Raw genomic sequence first — 26,681 nt, forward strand, 5'->3', positions numbered from 1 at the left:
ATCAAATGAAAGTAATGTATGAAAGGTAAATACCTGTATTGTTCCAATACAAAAGAATCCAACATTTTTGGTAGATGTTTGTTCAAGTGCTGTGAATTCTTAATTTTATTACAGGACTAATTTTTTGATCCTCCTTCTTACAAACATTTTTATGTAATGGTATGATAGCTATATAATTAATTTAAAAAGTTATAAGTCTATTTATTTATAAAAATATTTTAAAAAGTACAAAATATACAAATATAAAATTTATAAAATATCAGTTTATCTACTTAAATATTATTTACATGATTTTGTTCTACATGAAACATCTAGGACAAATAATTAATTTTTATATTGTTACCATTACTTCAATTCACAAAGTACTTAAATTAAATTCTTTGCATTTAAGATTATCTACTGTGTTGTATTTTGTTTTTGTTGTAATTTGTGTTGTATTAAACAGACTTGCAGAAAATTGTTTATAATCTTCCAATAACTGATACATATTTTCATCTACGTCGGAGGATGTCAGATTTTCTACTACATTACACATCTTATTTACACTTTCTTCAGAAATTGGAAATTGGTCTAAAATCTGTAGCTCTTCTTCCAATATAGTATTCAAAATAGTAGCCTATAACGTTCATAGGAAGTTGGACTTTACTTATTATCTCTATAATAGCATAAAATTTATATTATATTAAAAAAATATTCGATACATACATTTTTTGCTCTTTGCTGTAAATCTTCTAATCTTTGATTTATATTTTCAAATTCTGTGTCACTATACTGTATCCTTTGGTACTTGTCCTCTTCCAATAAAACATTACTTGGAACAGCAACATATTTATTTACAATATTCTAAACAAAAGAATTATATGTGATTTATACATACTTTTTTACATGTACTAGAAATATTTTGTTGATATACCTCTGGTCAATGTAATTACCTCAATATTTTCTAAATATGGCATTGCTCCTTTAAAATATGCTGTCTCTAAATTCTTTTGATTTGTCTTAAGTACTGTTAGATTCTCAGAATTTAATTTGTATGTTTTTTCAATTGTTTGACACATCTTCTCAATTGTGCTAAGAATCCTTTCACTTACAATACTTTTCACTATAAAAAAAAAAGCAATTGAAAATACTTCTACATTTATACTCTATCAATCTTCTTATTGCATTACTAAATAATACTAGAAATCTATGAACAAACTTTAAAAATTACTTTTATCAGAAATAAATTAAAATATTTGTTAAATATATAATATAATTATTTGTATTAAATCATTTATTACATATATTTTTTACACTTTATTCAGACATTTGAATGAAATAAAATTAATACAAAGCAAAATTTAAAAAATGCAACTGGAATTTGATACGTATATCGGCTCAAGGTCAATTTTTATTTCTTTGCTCTCTGATTTTGAAGCGTGAGAGATGAGAAGGAGAAAGAAGCGAAAAGAACAAGAGAAGAAACGAGAGAAAAGAAAAAAGTGAAGCGTTAGTCGTCTTTATGATTAACTTCGTCCGTAGGGGCCGGTGAAAGTATTCCAAGCAATGGACGAGTGTGACTCTAGTCATGATCAAATCTACATGATACCAGAGTGCACCCGTCCAACGATTGGAACATGTGGTTGTACACAATCAGAATGCTGTAAAATCTGAAAAACATTCAAGAGAAACTGAAAACGGCGGCGCCTTACAAGTAGCGTATACGGCTCTTGAATGAAAGCTAAACAGCTGCATTTCGTATTCTTCCAGCTTGCGTTTTTGTAATTCCGAGGACGCCATATCGTTCTAAATACACGTTAACTTGTAATAATTATTCAGTGAAACCACTATTATACTATCTTGATACTTTTTCCTGAAGTAACTGTGCTTCTTTCCGATGATCACACCTTGACGTCCGTTGACAAATGAACATGGCGTCTATCTGCCTGCGTACGACAGCGTCCTTTGTCCCTTCGCGTTCGGCAACGCATCCGGATTTTTTAGCGGGACTTCAGTCCGTTTCAAAATCAACCAATCAGACACCATCCTTTGCCAATGAAAATCCACGGTTCCGGTTACACCGGAAAATGCTTATGATTACTCTTTTATATGTATTTTTCTATTTGCATTAACGTATCCACAACCACGACAAAAATATTTCCTTATTACGAGATGTTAAATTTGTTTTTTTTGTACACTTGACAACTCGTATCGTGGGTCATTATATAAATCTTCTATGTTCCAGCTTCGCAATACCATCGCGAGATGGCTACACTGGGAACTTGAGAAAACTAAAATATTGTTGTGGGATACCTTGTAGTTCGCATGAAGTAAACCAATATCTTTGATCACATGAATTTTGAAAGTTAGACAAATAAATGCTCTGTATAAATAACATTAGAAATAAAACTTAGGTATCAAAGTTATGATATAAGTTTACAGGTACGCTTCCATGAGGTATGTACCCAGAGAGATAGTTGTACGTGTGAGGTAAAATAAGGGCTTTGTTTATTATCACGGGAAAGGGAAATGAAACGTGTTAGGCGTCTAGTCAAGGGTAGTGGATATAAAGTTCAAATATTTCCTTTTTTTACAGTGTTATCAACAATTTAAAATTCAAATGTTTCTTCCCGTTGCCGAAGATCTCTTTAGAGTTCTACGTAAAATATATATGACTAAATCATGAAAATGAATATAGTCATGTGTAAAAATTATTATAATATTTACACTTTTGTTTTTAGGAATATCATTAATCCTTTAATAATTTCACGAAAAAAATATTAATCATTTCAAATTGTTCACTAATTTGTATTTAAAGGTAATTTGTATTTAAGCTTAAATCATACATATGTGTATGTAAATATATCTTACAAATGACATCATCGTAATTTTTTGCACAGGTATGAGTCATTTGGTTAATAATTCATGCAACATTATTCGGAATTATTTTTACGTTCTCTCTGGTAACCGCAATGACTACGGTCTTTCTACGAATCTACATGCAAGTTAGTTTCATTTCTATAAAGGGATTACTAAATTAGGTATAACGATACTTTTCTTTAAACTAGGTGAATCAACGTATAGAAGTAACTATATACACTGATATTATTTGATTAATGTATCGATCGATATAATATAATATTATAATTCGTTTAGAGATAAAAAAGGAATGCGAAGAAGTGAATGCTCTTTGCCATTCGTCTTATGCACAATGACAAAGTGAATGGATGAATCGAAAGAGGTAAGCGCTCGACGAAAGTAACGTGCAAATACATGCTTCTCACGCGCGTACATATACGTGCGTGTGAGCCGATACTTTATGCGTTCGGAACTCCGTACACAGATAAATTCGATATTCGATACGTATTCTTGCTTTTATCTGTCTGTGCACATTGATTTATGCTCAGTCGCGATTTCCTATAAAATATAGATGCGCTTCCTGTTCTCTCATCCTATATAACTTTTGGCATTTAAAATTCAAATTTAAATTTCAAATTGAAACATATCTGTGTTTCTTATCAACTGGTACGAAACCTTACACGCAATGTGACTTGAAATTCTTCTGAAAAATATCAGCAACGAGGAAGGAAGATAAAGAACGTACGTATACACGTATACACCTGGCGCCTTTTTAGTATTTTTAGATCGAGACAATTTCATCTTTCAATTTTCTTTGGGGAAATCATTCCTATCTGCTGTATATTCTATAGGTCGGTGGTGATATGCTGGTCAATTTCTTGATCGTACGCGTTATCGTTTGTTATAATAAAATAAAAAAAAAATTTACGCGCTGTTCACTCGACATTGCGCCATTGAATACATACTCAGTTTTGTATACGCGCGCGCTTCCACAAAGCCATCGGTACACGTACACAGATAAACATCGTAGGCGTGTAAGTTTATTCCTACAGGAGTTGAGGCGCGTGTCGAGTTTGTACGGCGGTGAGTGCGCAACCGGTCGGCGCAGGTCCCTGTAAAAAGCCGGGGGCCCGGTTCCGTCGCCGCTCTTCGGATACCACGCGCGCTCGTTCTCTCAGTTTGTATTCGGTATCCACCTCGTATCGGTGGATACGTTCGGTTCTTTATTCAGTTAAACGATCATCCTTGCGAAAATACCGTCCACTCGTATACGTACGTTTCTCAAGTCGAAAATTAAGTTTCAAGCCAAACGACGACTGTAGTGCCAATTGTGTCGTTTGTTGATAGTGTTTTTGAAACAAAGACGGGAAACATGTTACCACTGCGATTTGTTGGTCTATTGGTGATACTCTTTGCCGCGCAGGGTGAGTTTTCCTCTTCCTTTTTTATTTTTATTTCAGAAGAGCATCATTAACGAATGCGACCAACTTTTTAAGGATAAATTCATCCTGGTTGTTCCAATCATCGGGACGAATATTTAAATTTGATCAATGGCATACATTATGTACATATTCATAAAAAAGTTTTTTTACTTTAAAACTCGAGTGAAGTCATGCTCGTCCTTGTTGTTTCATGCGGCGAACACGCGTCCTCTGCGTCTATTCAAGGATGCCATTAAGTTAATTAAATCTAGATTTAACGCCTGGCGAACAGAGTGTGCGCGTTGGCGTGGGTGCTGAGTAGATCGTGCTAGGAGACCTTAAAGTTCTAGGGTTGAGACGACGCGCATGATAATTTCGCATGCATCACGGCTAACTAACAGTTACCTCACCGTCCGCTCCGTATAAGCAATTGCAACAATAGTTACCATTGCGGGGCAGCATGGACGAGCATCGGTCGAGTGATCGTTCGTTGCGGAAGGAACAATTACTGTATCTTAAAAAAGCTTAATTACTCTTCCTTGTGCGCCAATTTAGCCAGAAGCACGCCCGTTGCTCGATAAACCGGTAATTGCGTACGCTTTCAATTTGCGATGTTGACGATGTCGAGTACTTTGATACTCTGCGTCAGCCTGTTTGCTGTTTCATAATTCTATAATTCGATGGTCGAATGTATGAAACACGCGATAAGCAGACCTTTGCAATCTAATTTCGTCCATACGTTGCTCACCACGTGGTTCAATTTAATTCACTACCTACAACCAGCTGTCCAATATTGAAATAAATTGCCACGTGAGAAGAAATATCAACTGGAGACGTTTATATACTTAAGATACTTATGGCAGAATAATGATACGATTGGGTGTTTTGTAAAAAATGCATGTAATGTATGGTTATCGTAACAGACAATCTGCGATGATAATTGGTAGCCACTATTAAGCATACATTCTATGTGATAAGTTTAATTGTAAAGGTATATCATTTATTTCGTTCTAGGAGATAGAATATTAATTGAATATTATTATATAATATTAATGGAATATTGATAAAATGCACATTGTCACATAAGATGCCCAATCTTTCAACATTCAAACCAATTTGAAATATTTATCAATTGATAATTATTTTATACAAATAATTTAATTCAATAATATTAAACGCCAATTAAATTGAATTATATGTTATTGGAATACTAAATTTTCGAAAGGGCTTTCAATAACAAGTATCTTATTATAGATCACGTGTTACGGTACTGGTTAAAACGTCTCTTCAGATTAGACGCTCTCTCTTTTCTATTAAAATATACACGACCATTGCTATACAATGGTATAGTTGGCCACACGAGATGTTAGATTGTAAATGTTTTATATATTAACAACATCACGTATTCTATTCTATCGACGGGATGCAGCACGTTTGAAATAAGTTTCCTGAGTAGATAGAGCGTCTGACGAGTTCGAGTTTTTTCACTTAACGAATAGGCTCTTTATAGCGTTGGCAACCAAATGTCTATACGTATTCGGATTCTAAGGAACTAACGTTCAGAAGAGTAATAAATCTTCGTACGATAAATAGTCACAACGTGTTTTACTCTTTCAAACATCTGGGATTCGTAATGTTGAAATTATCCCTCGATTCCAGGGCCAAGCTTGCCAGCAAACGTTAGTTAATTGTTTCATTAACATTCTGCGTAAACTACATTCCTGTGCATATTCGAGCGTGTACATTTAACGCTCGATTGGCATGCATTTATTTACATGGCGAACGCGCGAGAAATAGAGTTTACTATAGGAACAGCATAGTTCACTTTGCGATGCCCGAGTATTGAATGCCATTAAAACAAGTAATGAACTTGTTAAAACGAACGATCTCGATTAATCGAGAAATAGTGGTACAAGCGACAGAATCAATAATTTTACAAAGTTATAATTAAAATTAAATTTCAATTAAAAAGACCATTTCAAACATTAAAATATATTGCTACCCAAACTGATAAAGTAAAAGCGCTTTTAGCGACAAAATTTCTCATTTGGGAAAGTTATACGTAAAATAAAATTTTTGTGGAAAAACTATAGCTGATACTTGATGCAGAGCGAATGCTTTCCGCTGCTTTTTATTTTCTGCTTATTTTACTGTAAATTCGCATCGCATGTTTCTTTCAATGTGGAATACCAAATAAAGTAAAATTTATTAGTTTCTTCGGTATATGTAACGAGTACGTGTTTTAATATTTACTTTATTATTTAATATTTATTAGTCAGTAGAGTGTCTCATTTTTAGATCTCAAAATTTACCATTTTTACATCGGTGCTCCAGATTATTTCACACAGTATATGTTTCTTACAGCGTTTTATATACATCTAGCGAACATCGAACTAGAGAAACCATTCAGATAAGAGTATCGCTGTGGTAACTTGTAATTAGGGATCGTTTCGCATAAGTCCACAAAGATCGACGAGCGTGGAGGTCTGTTTCTTGCGTGGAAGTGTCCAGCTGTTGGCAAATTCCATTGAGGAAAATATGCGGGAGAGGCTCCGGTATCATGCGAAGGCAGTAGCCTCTTTTGATCCCCAAAGAACCGGTGGTAGTAGTTGGCAGAGAGGTTGCTGAATGGTCCGAAAAATAAGATAAACGAAAGTATCACGGGGGGTAGGTGGGAGGGATGCCAGGTGAACACAAGTTTCAGGTAGGAGAATGACCGGAGGCAGATGGTCAGGATAGTGGGATGGCGGAGAGACGGTTGCCGGTTGCCCCGTGTCCAGCGTGGCATTCACAGATTTCTGGTAACTCGCTCACGGTCGAAAAGATGGTCTACCAATCTCCCGAAGGATGTTCCATTTATTCCTTAATAATAGGAGCGGCTTCTTCTTATCCCCAATAAGAAGAAGTTCTCAAACCAACTCGTTTTGTACGTGACGTAGATTTCAAACAGAAGGATAAGATACGGAGGTTCTACATGGAATGTCCGGTCAAGACATTGATATCAAATAATATAGGGTAATCCCGGGAGAAATGGAGTCTCCATTTTAATAACTTGAATATTTAAGTAATGAATTTAATTCATCATGAATCAAATAATCGTGTAGTGAGAAAATTTAAATGTATGATATCATAACGATAAATCTAATTTAAATATTTTAACAGATCGAATGTTATAGGTATTTGCACATTTGTACAGTCAATTATCTCTTTGAAAATGTGTAATTATTATAGTATAATATTCGTATAAATAACTACGAATGTACCTCTCAGTCTTATTATTGTAGGTAAGATGGATCACTTTAAAGAACATCATCGCGAGTTAGAATTGCAGTTATCTGCTATTCAAGCTTATTTTACGAAAACAGTCTGACGACAGGTTCTCAAACAATATTACTAAATTAAATACCACTAAACTGTTATAAAGAAAATACTTATATTCCATCAATGATGTTCTACTTTTTCTTTTCTTTCCTATCTTTTTTCTTTTTCTTCTTTTTTTCTATTACTCGTCGAAGCGAACGTAACACGTAGAAATCCTTTCTTGATAAAATCAGAGTTCAATGGTCTTCAAGATAAGCGTCGATAATGTTTGTTACAGTATTTTAAAATACCGTCCGGACATTGTCTGTATACACGACTGTGGAGAAATCTGACGATGGCGTTTGAGGTTTTCCCTTTTATCGTGTATCCACGAACCGAGCCAACAACAGCTAGAAATTGAAGAAACGCGTGTTTCTTCGCACGTGTACCATCAGCGATCGTGGTTAGATAACGATAGAAATTATCGTGGAAAATCGTGTACCAGTTGGTAGCTTGTGTCACGGTGAAATTACTCATTGTCAGTTATACTTCAGCAGTTTGCCATTATACGTGACCGTGTTAGTAATGCGTTGATTATAATGCAGCCGTTCTATATGTTTCTTGTTCGTTCCTACTGTATTATTTCAAGTTCTTAGTTTTTCTCTTCCGTTTTTTTTTATACCTAAGGAAAACATTTGTTTTCGTTGTGTAATTTCCGCATACTACGGAATACGATTTGCAATGCACAACCTACGAGATGCTGCAAGGATCATCGTTTCCTCGTATTTCCTTTTTTCTTAGCATGTGATAGAACTGAAAGCGTAGAATTAATACAAATCGTATAAGAGACGTGATAAGGTTGCTTGACGAAGTCCATCTCTTCTTCCTGATGCTAACGATCGTGTTTTGTAATTCTCGAATTCCAGACTGCGTATACCTCACGAAAGGTGTAATTTCGTAATTCAGCGAGAGAAAACCGTTGAGAATGGTTTGTAGTAGTCGGAGTTTATTTGCTTAGAACTGTAATAACCTATACGCAACGAAGGGGAAAAAACATTGACCAGCTACGTTCGTGTACATGGGTCAAGATATGCGTATGTACGTGTTATATCGGTCACTCGTGTGTAGTTTTCTTAAATCTTGTATACTACGCCGATTTAAATACGCGATCATTGGAAACTAACAGAGTCAGTGATGTTCGTGTAAGTGGCACATGAACTCTTATCAAAGATTGCGTCACGTTCATCCGGGTTTATCCGAGTAATTAACTAATTGAGCTTCATTGGACCGACGATGGGAGAGGTGCGATGCAAGAAAGGTCAACCCGCATGAGAAAACGCTTTTGGCCGACAAGTTTTTTGAGAAAAGACCTTCCAAGTTTCTCAGCAGTTTCTCAGAAGTTTCTCAGTAGTTTGTTAGGATTTTCCAAGATCTAACAAGAGAGGAAGCGAAAAAGACCAACACGTATTAATCGGTATACCTGCATCGCCCACTCACATAACCGAGAGGAACGCGATACCTTGACGCCAGATTGTCGTGCCTTTTTTCACGGAAAAGAAGGTTTCGTGATTTCAGCTGGTAGACCAAGGCGCAGACACGTTTCGAGCGAGGAATTTTTTACCTAGAAAACGCTCCCAATGTTATACGTTCTCACCTCTATCTTTCCATCTGCTTTCAATATTTTCTTTAACGTTTCACTAAGCTGGCGTATACGTACGTATTGGTAGAGACACCGATAGGCCTTACAAGTCGCTATAAAACCGAACGTTGGAATTATGCATTCAAGGTTTCGTTGTTTTCGTTTAAAATTAGATCGATTCCGTTTCGTGTTGCGCAACGAGAAATCGTCGGAAACGAGGCATCCGCCATGCTTTTTTCCCAGCTCTTGAATAAAGAGACACGATAACACTGTTCTTGCGCTACATATTTACATAAGAATCTTATCTTTCCGCTCGTTAAACGCGCTCTTAAGTACGACGTGGTTCAGCGGCAAAATTAGCGAATGATTAATCGTTGACTATAACCTCGTCGAGACAGATTTACCGGAACGAGGGAAAGCACATGGACAAATCGTTAAGGGAACATCCTGTTGCGACATCAGATAACCAGAATCTTGTCCCGTAATTGTCCTTGACTTCTTAACCAACCACAAGATAATCGAAATTTTACGAAATTTTCGTTATTGTTGTGCAACGTATCTTTCCTTCTACAAATTCAAACGTAGTCACGATATGATTTTATATTATTTCTGCGAAAATGTTTTCGTCTATTTCGAGCACGGATCGTTTAATTATTCCGAGTAACCACAGATTGTTCAGTTATTCTTGGTAATTATTGCAATGAAGCATCGACGATAAATCATCGGATATGTGAATTCCAAAGAAATATGATTATTTTAATACCTCTACGTCGTCGGATGTCGATGATCTCGCATTTATTTCAGAGCAGAAACGTAGTATAGTTCGAGGCACGATTTCGGCGTTCCCAATTCGTATTTAGAGCGAGCGACGGTGGATCTGTGCCTCGTAATTCTTCGGCTCGATCCGAGATCTAGAAGCCGGGCTCTTTTCAATCCTTCCGTTTTATTTATCGTCGAATGCCTCGCCTATGTTCCTACCTGCTACGGGAATTTAAACAGCTACAGTCAGAATTTTCGCAGACACGCCGGCTGTTTCGTCTACTTTTTGATCTATCAGGTCGATCGGAATGTTAGATGTTAAATTTTACTTTTTACTATATTCGCAACCTATAAATTACAATTTTTTTTGACAATTTTTACAAACTGCAGATTATAATATATATATATATATGTCTGTATTATAATTATATACAATATAATTCAATGATATATAATATAATTATTTTATAACTCTTTTATTTGAAATTGAAATTAAAAGTTTTGTAATTTATATTAACGTCTGAAAGTTTCGAATTAAAACCGGCAACTTTAAAACAATGTTCGCCTACAAATCTTGGCAAGTTTTCTCTTAAAAATTATTTATTAAGAATTATTAATGCAGTTAACAGGTGGTGATACAACCTTTTTTTCCATCGTGTTATTTCAATTATCGTGAATTGTTTTCGACCACACGTAAAATCTCACGAGAATAAGAACCGGGGGATGTTCCAAAGGGTTCTGAGTACGGGTCTCTGTTGGCCGGCTCACAAGCGACTGTATTTATTATCATTCTAAGTAGATTCGTTGAAACTGTAAAAGGGGATGAAACCGAGGTCCATTAACATCCTCTATTCAGCTGTTGTCCTGGAATTTTAATAGGCCGGGCCCGTTGAAGAGTAGTCCGTCTCGACAGAGGATTTACGAGCATCGGTTTATTTGCAAGCACTAAAGAGAGAAAGGTTGAATGATAAACGAGATCAAGATCGTTCAAATAAACTACGTTGCGAATATCGGAAAAACGTACGCCGTTGACGTTGCAAAATTACGTAAGAATAGATTTCGGATATACGATGACGTATTCCTGTTTTAATATCGCAAAGATATGTCTTTTTTATTTCTTTTTATCTACATTTTCTTGATAAAGTTTGCATGGCTTATTGATCGAGAAATTATGCAACGTACAAATGTTAAGGATCATTAAAAAGTGCAGAAATCTCATTGAAAAATGGTGCGATTATGGTTTCTTTTTATTTATAATGCTAAATATTGTATCTGCAGTTTTGTTGGCTAAGGATGAAATTAAGAATATCGTTGACTGGCAAGTTTCGTATACCTCACGAGGACTCTGAAAGGAAGAATAATATTTTAAGAAGACTCGAACCTCGTTAAGATACGTCATAAGTAGTTTAAGAAGTATAAGTGGTACTTTCAAGTACAATCAAACTCTGATTAAGTAGATTTGAATATTTTATAAGTACCTTAAGCAGAAGTTTCTTGTTCTGTGAATAGAAAAAAAATTTTTTCTTTTCAAGAGAATATTATCCTCTTTACAATTTACAAAGTTTTTGTATCATCGACACATGTAAAAGTAAAGGTTCCAATAAGAGCAACGCGATACGCTACAACAGAATGCGAATTTATCGGATGGAATTCAATCGCATATCTTACAATTAGCCTGATGCGAGCAGGCGTCGTCATGATGCATCTCGTTCGAACGTTTAATTATCGAATACTTTTGATTATCTATCATACGAATCATAATATATATATCCGTATCCATAAATTATTAATTTTGAAATTAGACGTTAACACAAAAAAACCTACAATTTTTGTCCTAACCGTGACAAAGTCACCAAATCCTTTGATCTACGATTTTGGTGATCAACCGCGTACACCCGCACAGGGCTTACGCCTACGGTAATTTTGATTTCTAGTAATCCGACTCCATTAATAAACCGCCCACCAGACGCCATCGGTTTTAGGACTTGGAACTTATCTCGACCGTTTCGGGTATTTTTAGTCGCTATACTTTCGTTCATGCGTTCCGTTTTAACCATCGACGTATGCTTTACGCGTGCTACGCATATGTGAACAACTATCTCTCTCTCTTTTTCTCTCTCTCTCTTCCTTCTTCATCATCTCTTTCATTCTAGCCTAGTTCATGATATACACACGTGTACATACTTGAGTGAACATAATATTTTATAAATAGGGATTAGCTAATGGTATGCGAAACAGTGATGCAGGTTTTATTTTGGTTTACCGGTCCCAGCTGCGATAACGTTCCTCTGTACTTTATCTTGCTTAGTCTACATTCTGCTTGTCTCATGTGAATATAACGCTAAAGAAGGATAATCATACGCGAGAATATAAAAAAAAAAAAAAACCGTTCTGCGTACTTCTCTAATCTATCAATGTTAAGTGGCAGTTTGTTAGTTTTTGATAATAACTGGTTGATCGTAACGTTGGAGGATGCGAACACGCCTCGATTTAAGAGGACTGGTTCTGCGCGAGTACAGGATTATTGCTTGAGCGAAAGTTGTTCAAATATTTTTCTCTATTGGTTTATGTAGCCGACTGTGATCGCTTATAATGAGTCACCAGACACTTTTAGCGTAGCAACTCGAACAAGAAGGATGATTTGTCGCGTTCGATGAATCGTAGAGCCTTCTTTATTTGATAATGTTTTAACACGCTTCGGCAGTAGAATTCGATTAAAACTCGGTGAGTAAAAAGAAAGAAAAAAAATACTCCGCAAGATATTGTACTACCTATTTTTTTTTTTTTTACAAAAGTTTTAAAATTTATAGTACGTCGTCAAAGATAAAGAGATATTCTGAGTTCGTCGTCATTTTATTACACAATCAAAGAGTTAAAATAACAAGAGATAATAGTTTGAAATAAGGTTGGGCAGGCAGTTGCTTTGGATAGTACAGATATAGTGATTCTAGTACCGTTATTCCGAGGCAAAGGTGAAACTTTTACCATCTGTGGATAGTCCAGTTGGATTCAGTAAATGTTTGCTCTACATGGTGAACTAGGCTCGAATGTATTCTTTTCGTGTATTGTTCGTTTAAGTGCAAGAAAGTAATGGACGAAAGGATTATTTGAAAGTAGTAGATCAAGTTCGATAGAGGGACTTATATAGACGAATGGATGGTCGAGACTTTGCAATTGATTGCAAGGAATTACGTACGAGTGCCTAAGGCGAAACAAAGGTTAAATCAGTTGTTCGTGATAATATTATATTTCTGGTTCTCCTATGCTTCGCACAATTTTGCAATACAATATGATATCGCGCCTTTTATGCAATTAATTGCAAATATTTCCTTCTGAATAATTCAAGGCTAACGACGAATGGGTGGCTGTGGCTTTGGATCAAAAAGATTTGGGACTGCGTGGGTCGATCATCCGATGCTAGCAATCTATATGATTAACGTAACTACGAAATAGATTTCGAAACTTGGGCTTTCTAAATTGAAAATTAAGAAACTTAAAATATTCGGATTTAGATATTCAAGTTTCGCAGTTTTTAAACTTCGATAAACAAGTGTCGAAACATTACAAGTTTGATAGGACTTAAATGGTAAATTAAACGCCAGAACAGTTTCTCCAGAAACTGCTGAAAAGCATGACAGGAAACACGATTTTAGATATTAATCGCTGTTAGAACTTCGTAAATTATATTAACGTTCACCGCTATCGGTCCGGAGCGTTACGTGAAAGCTTTACACGCTCGATAATCATCGAGATCAAGAATTCGATTGCACAATCTCGCGTTCTTGACACGCGCACCAAAAGCTATTACTCTTTATCACCGGAACCACCTAGAGCTTTCCATTTTCCTGCGCGTTATATTCCTTTGTCGGCCGAGAGTCTATTTGCATCAAAGGATTTCAAGGAAACGGACGTTGACAAATTCATTCTTCGACCGCTACAAAAGCTTCGTCGCGCTCAGACGTCGCGTCAGTTCGGATACCCTTCGAATCATCTATCTCCTTTTCTACACCCGAGACCAGTTCGATGGAGAGAGTGAGTTACTCGATCCCACTGTATAGCCTTTTTATCTTTTCCCTTTTGCTCTCGTGTAAACGAAAGAATGGCTCATTCGGGACTATAATCCGGTTCGAGACACACATAAGAATAAAGAAGAAGAAAAGGAGAAATAAAAATAAGAATAAAGGATAAATAAAAAGGAGCAGTAAACGCATCATAGGTCGTTCAGTTCTCCAGCATGATTTTCACTGGCGAGGAAAAGGTATGCCAGTCACCAGTGAAGTCGTTAGACTACTAATGATACGTCTCTCTGTCTCTTCCTCTTCTATTTCTGTCCCGTTTCTTCTTTCGCCAGAATACAAATGCCGTGTTTTTATTTTAATTACGAGACAGCTTGCGTTTAAGCCTCCCCATCGATATCGACCTTCCTCATCGCTGTTCCTTCTCTTCCTCGCTTTATATGCGCGTGTGGAGGCTGGGTCTTCGTTTGGCCGTTTGTTACCCAAGCGAACCTATGATTCAAACGCGTGTCTCTTTGAATGCAACGGATCCATTCAGAGTTAAACTCGGCTGGTTAGTTATCGAAGAAATCCACTGCCGTAGCCAGCGTTCGCGAGAACTCGCGTTCGCGGAACGCTCGTAATGATTTGTCCCGGTTCTGTCGTGTTCGTTACGAACGTCTGTTAACGATAAGACGGCGCGCGGCGTTATTACCAAGATATCGGTCGAACGGTTCGTGTAATTAGCGATATGTATATTACTCTGGCCGATAACCGGATTTATGCGTCATTTGAAATATTGAAAAGAAAAAGAAGAAAAATGAAAAAGAACAGGGATAATGACGATGAGTATATTTATATACAACGTTGACACGGATATTTTATCATTTTCGATAGGCTATTGGAGAAAAAAAGCGTGCAGGGAAAGTAATTACTCGTTCTTTCTGGCAACGTTAAAAATATCGCAGCGCGTGGACAGTTGTTATCGAGAGACGCGAAGATCGATGAAGGGAACACAATTACAATTAATTGGAGTGTCTTATTCGCCGGTCGGTCCTTTCTCGTTCTAACTATTTTGTCTCTTGTTCCACGTTTGTGACGGCAGATGAAAATAAATGAACCGATCTAACGGGGTTAACGGATGAAATTATCTGTGAATACCGTGTTTGCCTTATCGCTCGAGAGTCGCATGAACTCGTGTCAGCACCTAATACGTTGAAATCGTTTCAATCATATTTTATCCTGAATCTCGAAACGTAATACTTCCCGACCATTGTCGGGAAACGATATTTTCTTTTATCATTGTCCGTTAATCAGGATTTATAGTTATATCTGAATACACGTGTTTCGCATGATATAACTCTCGAGAGCAATCATATTTTATTCTTTTTTAATCTACTCCCGAAACGAGGTTGTAACGTTATTTTCGAACGAGATAAATTAATTCCAACAGTTTTAGACTACTCGTGCTCGAGACACTTCAACGAGTGCTTGGTATAGACAAGTGGTTCGAAATCGTCGTGCAACAACGAACTAACCATAAAGTTTCCTAACCATAGAACAGTATTCGTATATTGTCATGCACGAAATAACCTTTCACGTCCTTGACATTAACGTAACATTCGAGTAGCCTTATTCATACGTTAATTATTTCTGCATAAAGATTCGCATGCATATTAAAGAGCCGATTCGAATTCAATTCCCAGCTGCTATATTCAAAGTAAAATACATATATATATGTCAGTCTGTCTGTGTTGTAATTATACTTTCAAGCAACGTAGTATAATAACTCTCAAATAGCTTCGTTCGATTCGTATTAAAGATTACTATTATCGCAGGCGCCACCACGTTGAAATCCGATGATTCGAATTAAATTCCCACACACTACATTCAAAAGAAAATATTCGTCGTTTAACAATGTTAAAATTCCGGTTCCATTGCTTTTCGACAAGCTATAATAACTCTCGGGTATTTTCATTAAATTCTCTCTGAAAATGATTTCGATGGTTGGCGCCACTAGTTTGAAGTTATTAGTCACGAAGCTCAAAGTCATTTCCTCTAGAATCTCAAACGTTCCGCGAAAACTTTCATACTTACTATATCGTCGACCATAAAGATTCATTATCTCATCGGCGTAAATTAAAAAGTCATGCTCCAAATGTTAAAACACAAGCGGTCGAGCCGCTCTTGAGGCCACTGTGGTCTTAATTACATCGGATTAGAGTGGAGGGAACGCCGCCTCGACTGTTTCTCTTTCTTTGTAAAAAGTTTTCCTAGATGCTCATCTAGTCGGTGGACTTCTAACACCAGCCAAAGGATCTCGCATACATCAGGTTGGAAAGTGCAACGCTTGTCAGCTTTTATCCCATATGTTATTGGTTCATTGTGTCTGCCGGCGACCGTCCACGTCCCCAGGTATTAGAAGTTATCCACCGAGTTTACTTTGAATCAAGCGGTGGAATTTCAATCGTTTATCGTAAAACGAATACAGTGTATACACGCATTAAGTAAATGGTGGCAAGGAGGAGACCATCGCGTCGCGATGTCCATTGTTTTCTGGTTAGATCGGCAACGTTTAGAGGTTTATACGACGATTCCTGTGTTATACATATTCCTCGTTATCTCGACTAATGCGCTTGGTTACGACTCGGGACCTTGGGTTCGTTTACATAAAACGTTCCACTTTTTCCATGATGACAATGTCGGTGTCCTCGATTAAGCGCACTTGTTGAAGGCCGTATCTCTTAGGGACTTGCGAGCTTTCTAACTCGTTTCCTGGTAATTTCCCTTTCAAATCTTCAGTAGATACACGTCCGTCTACAAATATTACGATGGAATAAAAGCTATATCTGAAGAATTTTCAAGAACTGTTTACGAATAATTATTTGGTTCGGCATTTTGGATCGTGAAAAGTCTATACTATTATAGATATTATAGTAAAGTCTTTCTATTTTTTCGATACATTTGTTACATGCATTTAGCTATTTCTATTATTAAATTTTCTTCCGCATCTCTTCTTGTTATTCAATTCTATATCTGTCGCAAATCATTCTACGTGTCATATTTGAATTTCGAGTAGCTTCTTCGAGATTCGTTGCACATTTGTTCGACGATTTTAAATCGTCAGATTGTAGACATCGACGCATCACTTTCTGTTCGTAATTTCACGTCAAATAAATTTTAAAAATTTTTACATTGTACCTTGAATTATCTTACATAAATACAAATCTTGATCGACTTATAATCTATATCAATTATCACGTTTCATACAATATTATCGTATATTCTTTCATGTCGAAACATTGCACACACCAGAATTGTACGTCGATATCTTCTGGTAAAATTTTAGCGAGTGGCGAAATTGTATAGTCTGCTGCGTCTAAAAGGACTCGAGGGGCGTAGCTGGTTGCTCCGAAAATACGTGTGATTTCGTGGAAGCAGCGTGGTGTGGGTGCCGTTTAGAATTCGGCGTTGCCATCTAATAGAGAGTTGAATAGGTCAACTGGTAGAAACGTACGCGCAATTGCTGCACCGCAGTACCCTTTCATCTCGCCGTCTTCTCTCCCCTGTGCTCCCTCGACGCAGGCTTTCACGATTGCTACGCCACCAGGGTCTGTGCCTGCCTGTGCAGCCTTTGAAATCACGAAGCAACGCTAGACGCTGCTTTGACGCTAGAACCGTTATTAGGCGAGACGATGATACGGTTTTCTTGCTCGTCGGGTTGAGAGAGAGTAGTCTGGCTCTCGACCCGCGACTGGCTCTCTTCTCGGTGACGTCTAACAAACCGAACGCTACAACATGCACGCTTTCCAATATTCTTCGATCATCGTTTTTTATTTCACCCTACGACTTGATCGATACGATCGTTGTTATAGTCGTTCTTTTTTGGTTTTAAACGATGAATTACTCGACCAAGAGTGAATGAATCGAGCAATTAATTTCCAAACATTAACGGAACCATGTTTCGGTTTTCTGTAATTAATCACATCTCGAAAGATTGTTTGTATGGTTAAACGCGTGTAATCTCGAGACTGTCACGTTTTTGTTTGCAGCACGATTAATCATCGATCATGTGCGAGGCGATTGTTTCTCACGGAAGTAACCTCGAGCACGTTCGTGTCTTCGCGAGCAGAATAAAGACATATTTTCGTAGTCAACAGTCGCAGAAAAGAGATACGCGTTTCTTGTTCCGCGCCCACGTGGGTGGTTAAAAAATTCCATAGAAAATAGAGAGGGGTTTACTGGTGTTGTATTATCTCATGGCGTGGCAATTGAGAAAGGTTAGGTAGGGTCAAGTATGCTCGTCTCTCATCACGTTCCGAAATAATGAGGTACGCTAGAAGCGGTCGTTCGTTCACTCTTGTTTCGCGACCTGTTATATTCGTAATTGATATTAGACACTCGTTTGTAAAATTGTTTTTTTCCTTATGGGAAACCATGAGGCGTACGTACTGTGCTTTCTTTTTCTCGTACCATCTGTTCGTGACAAGTTAATTAACAAGAACGTTACAGCACCCGCTTCGACCTTTCCTATGATCTCTTTTTGTACGATTATTACTGCAAAACGGGCAAACTGTACGTACGGAAGATAGGAAAGAGAGAGCCAGGGAGGGTTTCGTAATTGAATCGATCGTGGTAAAAAGTTAGTGGCACGGTCGAACGTGAAGGCATGAGAACACGGGATAAAACCGGACGGGGATCGGCGAACACACGAGGCGAAACGGCGGAGAGAGAACGCGCCGAGCAGGATTTCGGGCAAAAAGAAGCGCAAGACGCAACGAAATACAGTGCCCTACAGATGGTGGGTAAATGACGTCATGTTATAAACTTGACGAGCCAGCCGTTTTCACGAGGGAATGTTATTTTCACCCGTGGACTGCTGCAATCGAGATCAACCCTGTGACGAAAATTTACAATTTCCGCTTAAACCATCATCGAAACGGTCACTACCATCATCGCTACCGTCATTCACCACCATCAGCTTCTTACCATCGTCTTCTACCCTGTCCTTGGTAGCATGTAGGTCGATTGTATTGTCGTAAACTACTAATACGAAACGGTTGGCTTCACTTCCGCTCTTTCGTACCGCGTCCCCGCACGTATTTATACGATATGTACCTTGGTTTTCACGTAACGATTCATCGCGATAAAAATGTCATCATCGAGTCGTCAAGCGTTACCATTGAGAATCAAGCGAGTGCCAAGACTACGATGCACCTATATACAGAAAATACCCGATTGCGTGGAGATAGCTGTTTTTTTCTCTAAACTTAGAAACACGGTCTATTGTCTTGCATGCAAACCGTGATTGGCGAACATTTGCCTGAATTATCAGATTTACCGACGGGCTTAAGTGTGAACATCCTCGTTCCGATGCTAAGCGTGAACATCCTCATTCACTTGTAACACTCGATCAAGTGGGTCAAGTATACTAGAATACGTACATAGGTATGACGCCGTTCAATGTTAAAAACATCATCGCTACGACAACAATCGAATCGCAGAGGAACAAGATTAAATTGTTTTCGGAGCAAGTCCTACTTTTCGAAACGTTTTGAACGGAGATGATTTCATCGATCGTTCAGCTACCTACGCTTTATGAAGACAATATTTATCGGTGTCGTGTTACCATCTTGCTGCGTCTAGAAAAGACGAATCTATTTTCGAAGGACATTTGCAATCATCGTTCAAACGGGGCCACACGAACCCTTCGCAGGCGATGATGTCACTGGAGCTCTTTCGTCCATGCGTCTCTCTGTATGTACACGTATGGATACATATACATGCATATACGTACGTAGAGTCGGAGCAGCGTAGCAAGTAATAACGAGTATCGGAATGATGATGTCACAAAGCATGGACAATGTGCCCTAAAATTACGAGCTGGTTTCGGTTCACTACCGCTCCGAGTGGCTAATTTTAAGTTCGTGTCCTTGGTTAATTAGACAGACCAAAGGCGTGTACGTGCAGCCTGTTATAGAGTAGATATCTCTGTAACTGTCATTGTCTCTATAATTGCCGTTTAACGTACTTTATTTAATGGTAAGGTAATGTAACGAGAGACGCGTACAGGAAAATTTCATTAGGAAATCAGGATTGCGAGTTAACATAAAGACGACGAAGCGGCATAGATCTGTTTGTCTTTGGTATCTAAAAGTTAATTTTTGAAAATGAAAGTGTAGCTGTGAACACCAAAAAAATTTATTATTATTAATAAAAAGCTTTAACGGTCACTTGGTTACGATTAACGAGACCGAGTGACAGACATAGAGACATTGGAATTTTTTGCAGACTTGAATTGATTAATAATTAACTTTTTTACATTGAAGGCATAAAAACATACTTGTCTCATAAAAAAGATGTCGAGTAATATTATAATTCAAAGTAAGACGATTTTTCGTCGAAACGACATCCAAGATGACGAAAGATGACGAAAGATAATGCTGTAGGTTACAAGTTTACAATGACATGTATAGGGACATTTACTCTATATCGAGTTATATAAGTGAAAGTTAGCATATAGTTGGAAACTAATAAATTTGTCCTTTTAATAGCGTGGCTGGTAATCGTTGCCAGAGTCGCAACGATCGAAATATCCTTGCACGAGAAGTAATTTCTCGATAGGCTGTTAATTATATTGGTTGAAAAGCGAACTCACCGTACGAAAGAATTCGATAAAAAGCAGAAATTGTGTTGCAGCCTTCATTCATACGCGTGCAAGACCGGTAATTGGATTCATTCCTTGGTAGCACGTAATCTTATATAGCCTTTGGAATAATTTTACGCCTGCTGTGATATAATTTTCTCGAAGCTTTATGAATCTTACGCTCTCTAATGGGAGGAAAATTCGATTTAGAATCTTCAGTTTAATAACGCGCTAGAAAGCGCGTCTTTTCACGGATGACGATAATCTGCCAAGTAAAGAAAGTATATTCTGTATATTAAGATGGAAAGCGGTGGTTATCTTTAGCGTCCATGAGCTAATCGGTCACTCGTAACCCGTTGTCACTAACAAATCAATATCGTTATAGACATAGGAATTATCCGAGGAGACAGGAGCAGTCAACCGTTCAATGCCCTGTGTAAAGCGTATGATGCAGTTTAATTAATATATAACGGTCAATAAATGTACGTTTGCATCTCGTTCCGAGCTGTTATCAGTCTCGATTGCGTTACGCTATTTCCACTTCTGCACGATAATATCCCATAATTAATCGTTTCTTTCCCTCTTTTCTCCTTTATTTCGTCGTGTCCCTCATAATCGAGGTGGACACTAGCTTTTCACGCGACAACGATGGAATCTGGGTCAAGTAGAAGATTCCTTGCAATAGAAACGTTTGATTGTCGAAAACTAGTAAATAGGAATTCGTATCCTAAATATTTTCAATGTTATTAATATGATTGTACGAAAGCAGGGAGAAGATGATAAAAATGACAAAATCTTTTCAATCAGAAAAAAAAAGAATATAGCTAGCTTATAACTCTAATAAGGTACAGAACTAATAAGGTATATCTAGGTTTTCGATTGGAATTGTAAATTTTTTTTATTCCCATATTAGAAAATCTTTTTAATTGCCGCCTGATGCATTTAAATTTAGATGATACGGTAGATTACAAGCTGTTCGGTTCGCAGGAGTCTAGCAACTGCGTTTAACCGCATCGAGGGTGGAACAACTGCTTAGGTATAGTTATATCTTTGAGGGTCGCAGCCTGGAAACCTTTGGGTTAGATAGATAAGTGAATAGGTTGTGAGTCACACATTATTAGAGACAAGCTTTTAGGTCGTTTTTTGTATGCTTCTCGGTCAACGATGTTAACAAAGTCGCTGGCTTTGAGCTAGTGCTAAGTGATTAAGTAAGCGTACAAAGCTAAACGTCAATGCGAAAATACTAATCTTGCTACCATATTAAACTACACGTATACACAACATATAGTATGTTTGAAAAATAGCAGGATTGGCAATACGTTGATTCAAATTAGCATCAGTTAAGTCATCAGTCGCACGAATAAAAATGACTCATTTCGTTCTTTTCATACTAATATTAGATAATCTATAGCAAGTAATGCAATTTTCTCATATATCTATAACTCACTATCTGCTATGTTTTTCTGTCATATTTTTACTAAGATTCCTATTCTTCTTTCATAAAACTTGTTTTTATTGCGATATTGTTTTAAATTTGGTTCACGGAAAAATTTGCTTATAGAATGATAATACCAAGACTTATGATACAATGTATAGATAGATTTTTGAAAATCGAAATAATCTCAAGTGTCCTTGTCACGGCTGCTTGTAAGCTTTTCGTTACTTTCTAGCGAGTTGCTATTCTTGAAACTTTTAGTCTTAGAAATAGGAAGGAATTACAAGGAGCCAAGTAGGGGAACATGGCGATTGCGCAAGCGCTCCTTTATTTTTGGCAAAAAATATACGCTTGTGCTATGAAAGGAACCAGATGTGCTATGATGATACTGTTGCTTCAATCGCTAGAACTCATACGATGATATATATTGTGCTAGATGTCCATGAAAAATTTACTATCAGCACATCCAAACATAACTTTTGAAAACGTCATTACGTTACGTACAAATTTAATATACTATACGTACACTAAACAAGATAATTACTAAACAATCTCATTATTTTTCAGATATATTGTACATTGTATATGACATTAATTTTATTTTATCGTTAATTTTCTAGCAGGATAGATTTGTTACCGAGTATCCTCTTTAATCGATTCGAAAATAAGCTTATCGTTCGACGTACCACTCAGATGAATCGTATGATCTAAAGAAAGTGCAATGTCGAACGATGAAGGTTACATGGCTGCAATGTCAATCCGTCTATCAAACTGTCGACGAGTCGAACGCGTCACTTTTCAAGATCTGCTGGGTGTGACGATAAAAACCGGATATCGAGCTATCGTCTGGCACGGCCTAATTGGACAATGTTCTCATCGTTCAGTAAATAGTAGGCCGTTCCAGAACGATGTCGCGAAGAATCATCTAAATTCGACGGAACGTTTGTGCAAACGGCATGTATCGTGCTTTACATGGAAACCGGCTTAACCATCTTACTCCAAGCTAAACTAACTCGTACGAATCGTATCTCAGCTGATCGTACTCGTATTTCAGCAAAGTCTAACCTGTTCTTGTTAGTAACTGTTTCACAGTATGAGGTACAACTCTGTTCATTGAGACAAAATTTTAATTAGTGGCAGATTAACTGGATTTCTAGTGGTTAAATCATCTTATCTGAATGCAAACTTCTATTATTTGAACGAGGAATCATAGATAATAGAGACAATTAGTCTTATTGGGGTACTACTGTTCTACTGTTATTACAGTAGAGTTCCATTTATCATCTAAAACCATCGGAGAACAAACACTTTATATAGCAAGAGTTCATCGATTCTTTCAATTTCAAATAATGGAAGTTAAGAGGAAGAATGGGAACAGATAAAGAGATTTAATTGGTAGAATTCATTCTAATAGATCAAGTTCTCTTGAATATAACAGTTACTATTATATGCAATTATTATATAATAGGATTATTTGTTCTACCTGGCTTTACAGTTCTATTATATTTACTATGAAATACCCTAATTTAGATTTTTACTAGAAAAGGAGGATTTCTATATCGTAATATAAAAGTTCTTCTCATCTCATCTATGACGTTATTGAAGTCAAAGAATTCAACGAATATGCCCTGAATAAATTAAAATACATAAGATGGAGTTCACGCAAGTAGCGAAGCTTTACTTTACCTAAATACGAAGTTGTATTATTTGAATAGGAGATTATCGATAAAGCGAAGAATCAATAAGTTCCAGTTGCATGAACTGTACCTGTCGACAGGTTCAGATAAACATAATTCGACCGTGAAAGAGATGCATCGCTCTTTAACTCTTGTAGCTTGAAGATCGTGAGATTCTAAGCAGCGAAACGTGTGTTTCTAAGAACGCCAAGATAGTTCGCCATCGTTGAATTTTTCCTCGGCCACGCAGTCGACGCGTTTCTGACTTGGCATACCGCAAAGGTCAAGGTTGTCAAGTTCAAGGCCGCTTTGACCATCGAAAAAGACGAATTCCCTTTATCAGTCTGTTGAGACACGTTGTTTGCAAAGAAAGGAAAAAAGAAGAAAGAAAAAACGAAGAAGGGACAAGAACGGGGGAGAGAAGTCTTTATCTTGGTTGTTACTCCATGTTTACCGATCCATTTGTTTGTTGCTAGTTCAAGGACCAATAAGCTCCAACAACTCTTTTGCATTCACGTGTTCGTTCACCTCGTGGCAACGCTGCGTCGTACCATCGTTGCCATGGTTGCCAAGCCCATCAAGGTCCATGGCTCTCTGCAGCACCCGCACATGGTGCCTACGATGCCGAAGAAAAAAAGCTTCAACCACGTCTCGCCATCAAGCTGACTGCATCGTCCAGATTTTTCTCTGTGGTTTCACGCGTCAGGATATGGACAGAAACAAACGACACCATGCAATCGTTCCAAGGGTCTTATCGGGGACCCAGGTGGCACGGTCGAACCGATCGTGGGACATTTTTTTTATTCCCATTCCATTAAAAGGAAACTCGACCGTCCCAATTTCGATGGCGATTTAAAGCGGCGTTAAAAAATTCCCAGTAGGTTTTCACAGTCGATATAACGCGTTCAAATCGCGTGGAACGGGAGTCAGATGGTTGATCCGATTCTAGCGGCAAAGTTTCAGTTTCAACGAGTTGCCTCTGCTTTTTGCTCCACATTTACGAGTTCTCCTTATTAATAGCATCTCACAAAGAGTCTGATTATTTTCGACTCGTCGACCTAACCGGGCTAAAGAAACGGATCAAAGAAAACAATGAATGAAGCAATCTCTAAACGAGTCACTGATCGTGCAGCTTCTCGTAGCGTGTATCTATCGACGCGTGTCCTTGACAGATTTGTAGAATGAAGAAGCTGCGGTGTATCCACCGACGATTATCAGCGCGTCGTCTCGCTTTCATTGGTTCCTCGACAGTTATTAATTCAGTCGAGTACGGGGAACACGGACCCTCTCTTCTCTCTGAGCCATTTTCTGTCTGACCGTCTATAAATACTGTTGAACGCTGGCTTCGCGTATACTCGGCGAAAATTGTGCACCACGGTTTCCCCTTGTTCCTATGTCTCGCCGTCGTGTTTCCAACTTGGACAAGCGCGTCGCCGCGTACAATTTCGCGTAATTGCGTTCATAGACACGTCCATTATTCCAATAGCGGAAGCCGTGGCTGCCTCGTAAAATATCGAGGCTGTGTTTTCCTCATTCGGCTAGGTTAACATTCCCATTTTCCACGCTCACGAGACGCACCGAGCTTTTAACCGTCGAGTTCACGTTTATGATGTTGTCGAACTCTCTTGCAGCGCCATGGGAGGTTCACCAGAGGCTTTTTGTTAACGAGGGTTAGCTGGAAAAACGTCGAGGTACGGGCAAAGGATAGAAGGGAGCATAGATGTTCGTGGAATTCATCGATCTAACGATGCTCGCTAGCTTTGATTAGAGAGATGCAAGTCGAGAGGCTCGGTCGAACCACGAGGATACGACAATGACGACGAAGCCGACGAGGATGGTGATGATGATGATGATGATGATGATGATGATGTGCATTCCTCGAAACGAAACGCAGGGTGGGGTAGCGAGGGAAAAGAAATATTATGGTGTCGAAACTAGTTGTGAGATATTTCATCGGTGTCTCGGATGGGGCGATTGATAAAATCAAGATCATCAGATAAAAACATGGCGTCTCGTACTGGGTTGCGTCACTGCTTCTCGTCTACGAATGCATCTGGCAGTAGCTTTTCACGGTAATACGTGAATCATTTAACATTGAAAGCGGCTTCATGAATGAAGTTTCGACCGTGGTTGATATCAGTATAAAATTCTATTTACGAGTGTACGCATTGTGAATCGATGTTACTTTTCGTCCTCCATTGTTCTTTATCGACGATACTGCGTTCGTAGTATTACGACACAGGAATGATTCATGCGTATATCAGAATGTCAATCGATGAGAGACAATAAGGCCAAGAGGTTACATGCTTGATGGTGTTAAATGGAATCGTTCGAGAAGTTTTCTTACGATTATCGCTTCTATTGCGTATTACTGAGATACTTCACGGTTCGATTATAATACGATTCTCTTTGCGTCCCAATTTCCTTGAAATGCAGCTTCTTAAAAAAACAAACGCTGTTATAACGGTTCTTTCATTGAATGGTGATTAACGTGCAAACACTTTCACGTAAGCTCCAACATTTGAAGCCAGATGTTCCGGTTTTTTCTTGGCTGCGGCATGGTCTCCGACACCTCCATCGAGAAAACATGTCTCATTCATGAACCGGTTGAGTAAAAGGATTCCACGGCTGGCACTTAATCAGACTGTGCCTTAACATGTGATTTGGCGCACATCACGCTTCGTGGTCGCTTCTGCGGCTCTGTTCTCCGAGCCTCGACGCGACCAACAACTGTGTAGCCACTGTGTGTGCCCTTATTGCCACTCTTGCTAATTAACTATAAATTGCTTCTTGCGGCTTCCTTACGGAGGGAAGAATATGCCGCTATAGTTATTATAGTTAAATCCGTGCATCTATACAGAGAAAATCCATCTTCTGCCATCTGCCATCGTCTACGATTCGTGCCACCTTCCCTTTTCTCTTAAACACGCGAACGGAGTTTCACTTTTTTCAGAATCGATACACGAGAATTG

The 26,681-nt window shown here is 37.9% G+C and overlaps 2 protein-coding genes across 2 annotated transcripts in view; one reads left to right on the top strand and one right to left on the bottom strand.

The window, feature by feature from the left end:
* Window positions 1-243: 243 nt before the first annotated feature.
* LOC139988811 (uncharacterized) lies at window positions 244-1,933 on the bottom strand. Its single transcript, XM_072006571.1, has 4 exons — window positions 1,692-1,933; window positions 933-1,102; window positions 706-843; window positions 244-616 (listed from the first exon to the last, which is right to left on the bottom strand). Exons 1-4 carry the CDS (start codon window positions 1,777-1,779, stop codon window positions 356-358), a joined length of 657 nt encoding a protein of 218 aa, XP_071862672.1. The 5' UTR covers window positions 1,780-1,933; the 3' UTR covers window positions 244-355.
* Window positions 1,934-3,974: 2,041 nt separating this feature from the next.
* LOC139988940 (neurotrimin) overlaps window positions 3,975-26,681 on the top strand; it is a 63,210-nt gene continuing 40,503 nt past the window's right edge. Inside the window, exon 1 of the mRNA XM_072006750.1 lies at window positions 3,975-4,262. Within this exon, the coding sequence (XP_071862851.1) occupies window positions 4,211-4,262 (52 nt within the window). The 5' untranslated portion in view covers window positions 3,975-4,210. The remainder of the gene's footprint in view (window positions 4,263-26,681) is intronic.

The sequence above is a fragment of the Bombus fervidus genome, chromosome 7 (genome assembly GCF_041682495.2).
Source record: "Bombus fervidus isolate BK054 chromosome 7, iyBomFerv1, whole genome shotgun sequence".
In the NCBI taxonomy this organism is placed as follows: Eukaryota; Metazoa; Arthropoda; class Insecta; order Hymenoptera; family Apidae; genus Bombus; species Bombus fervidus.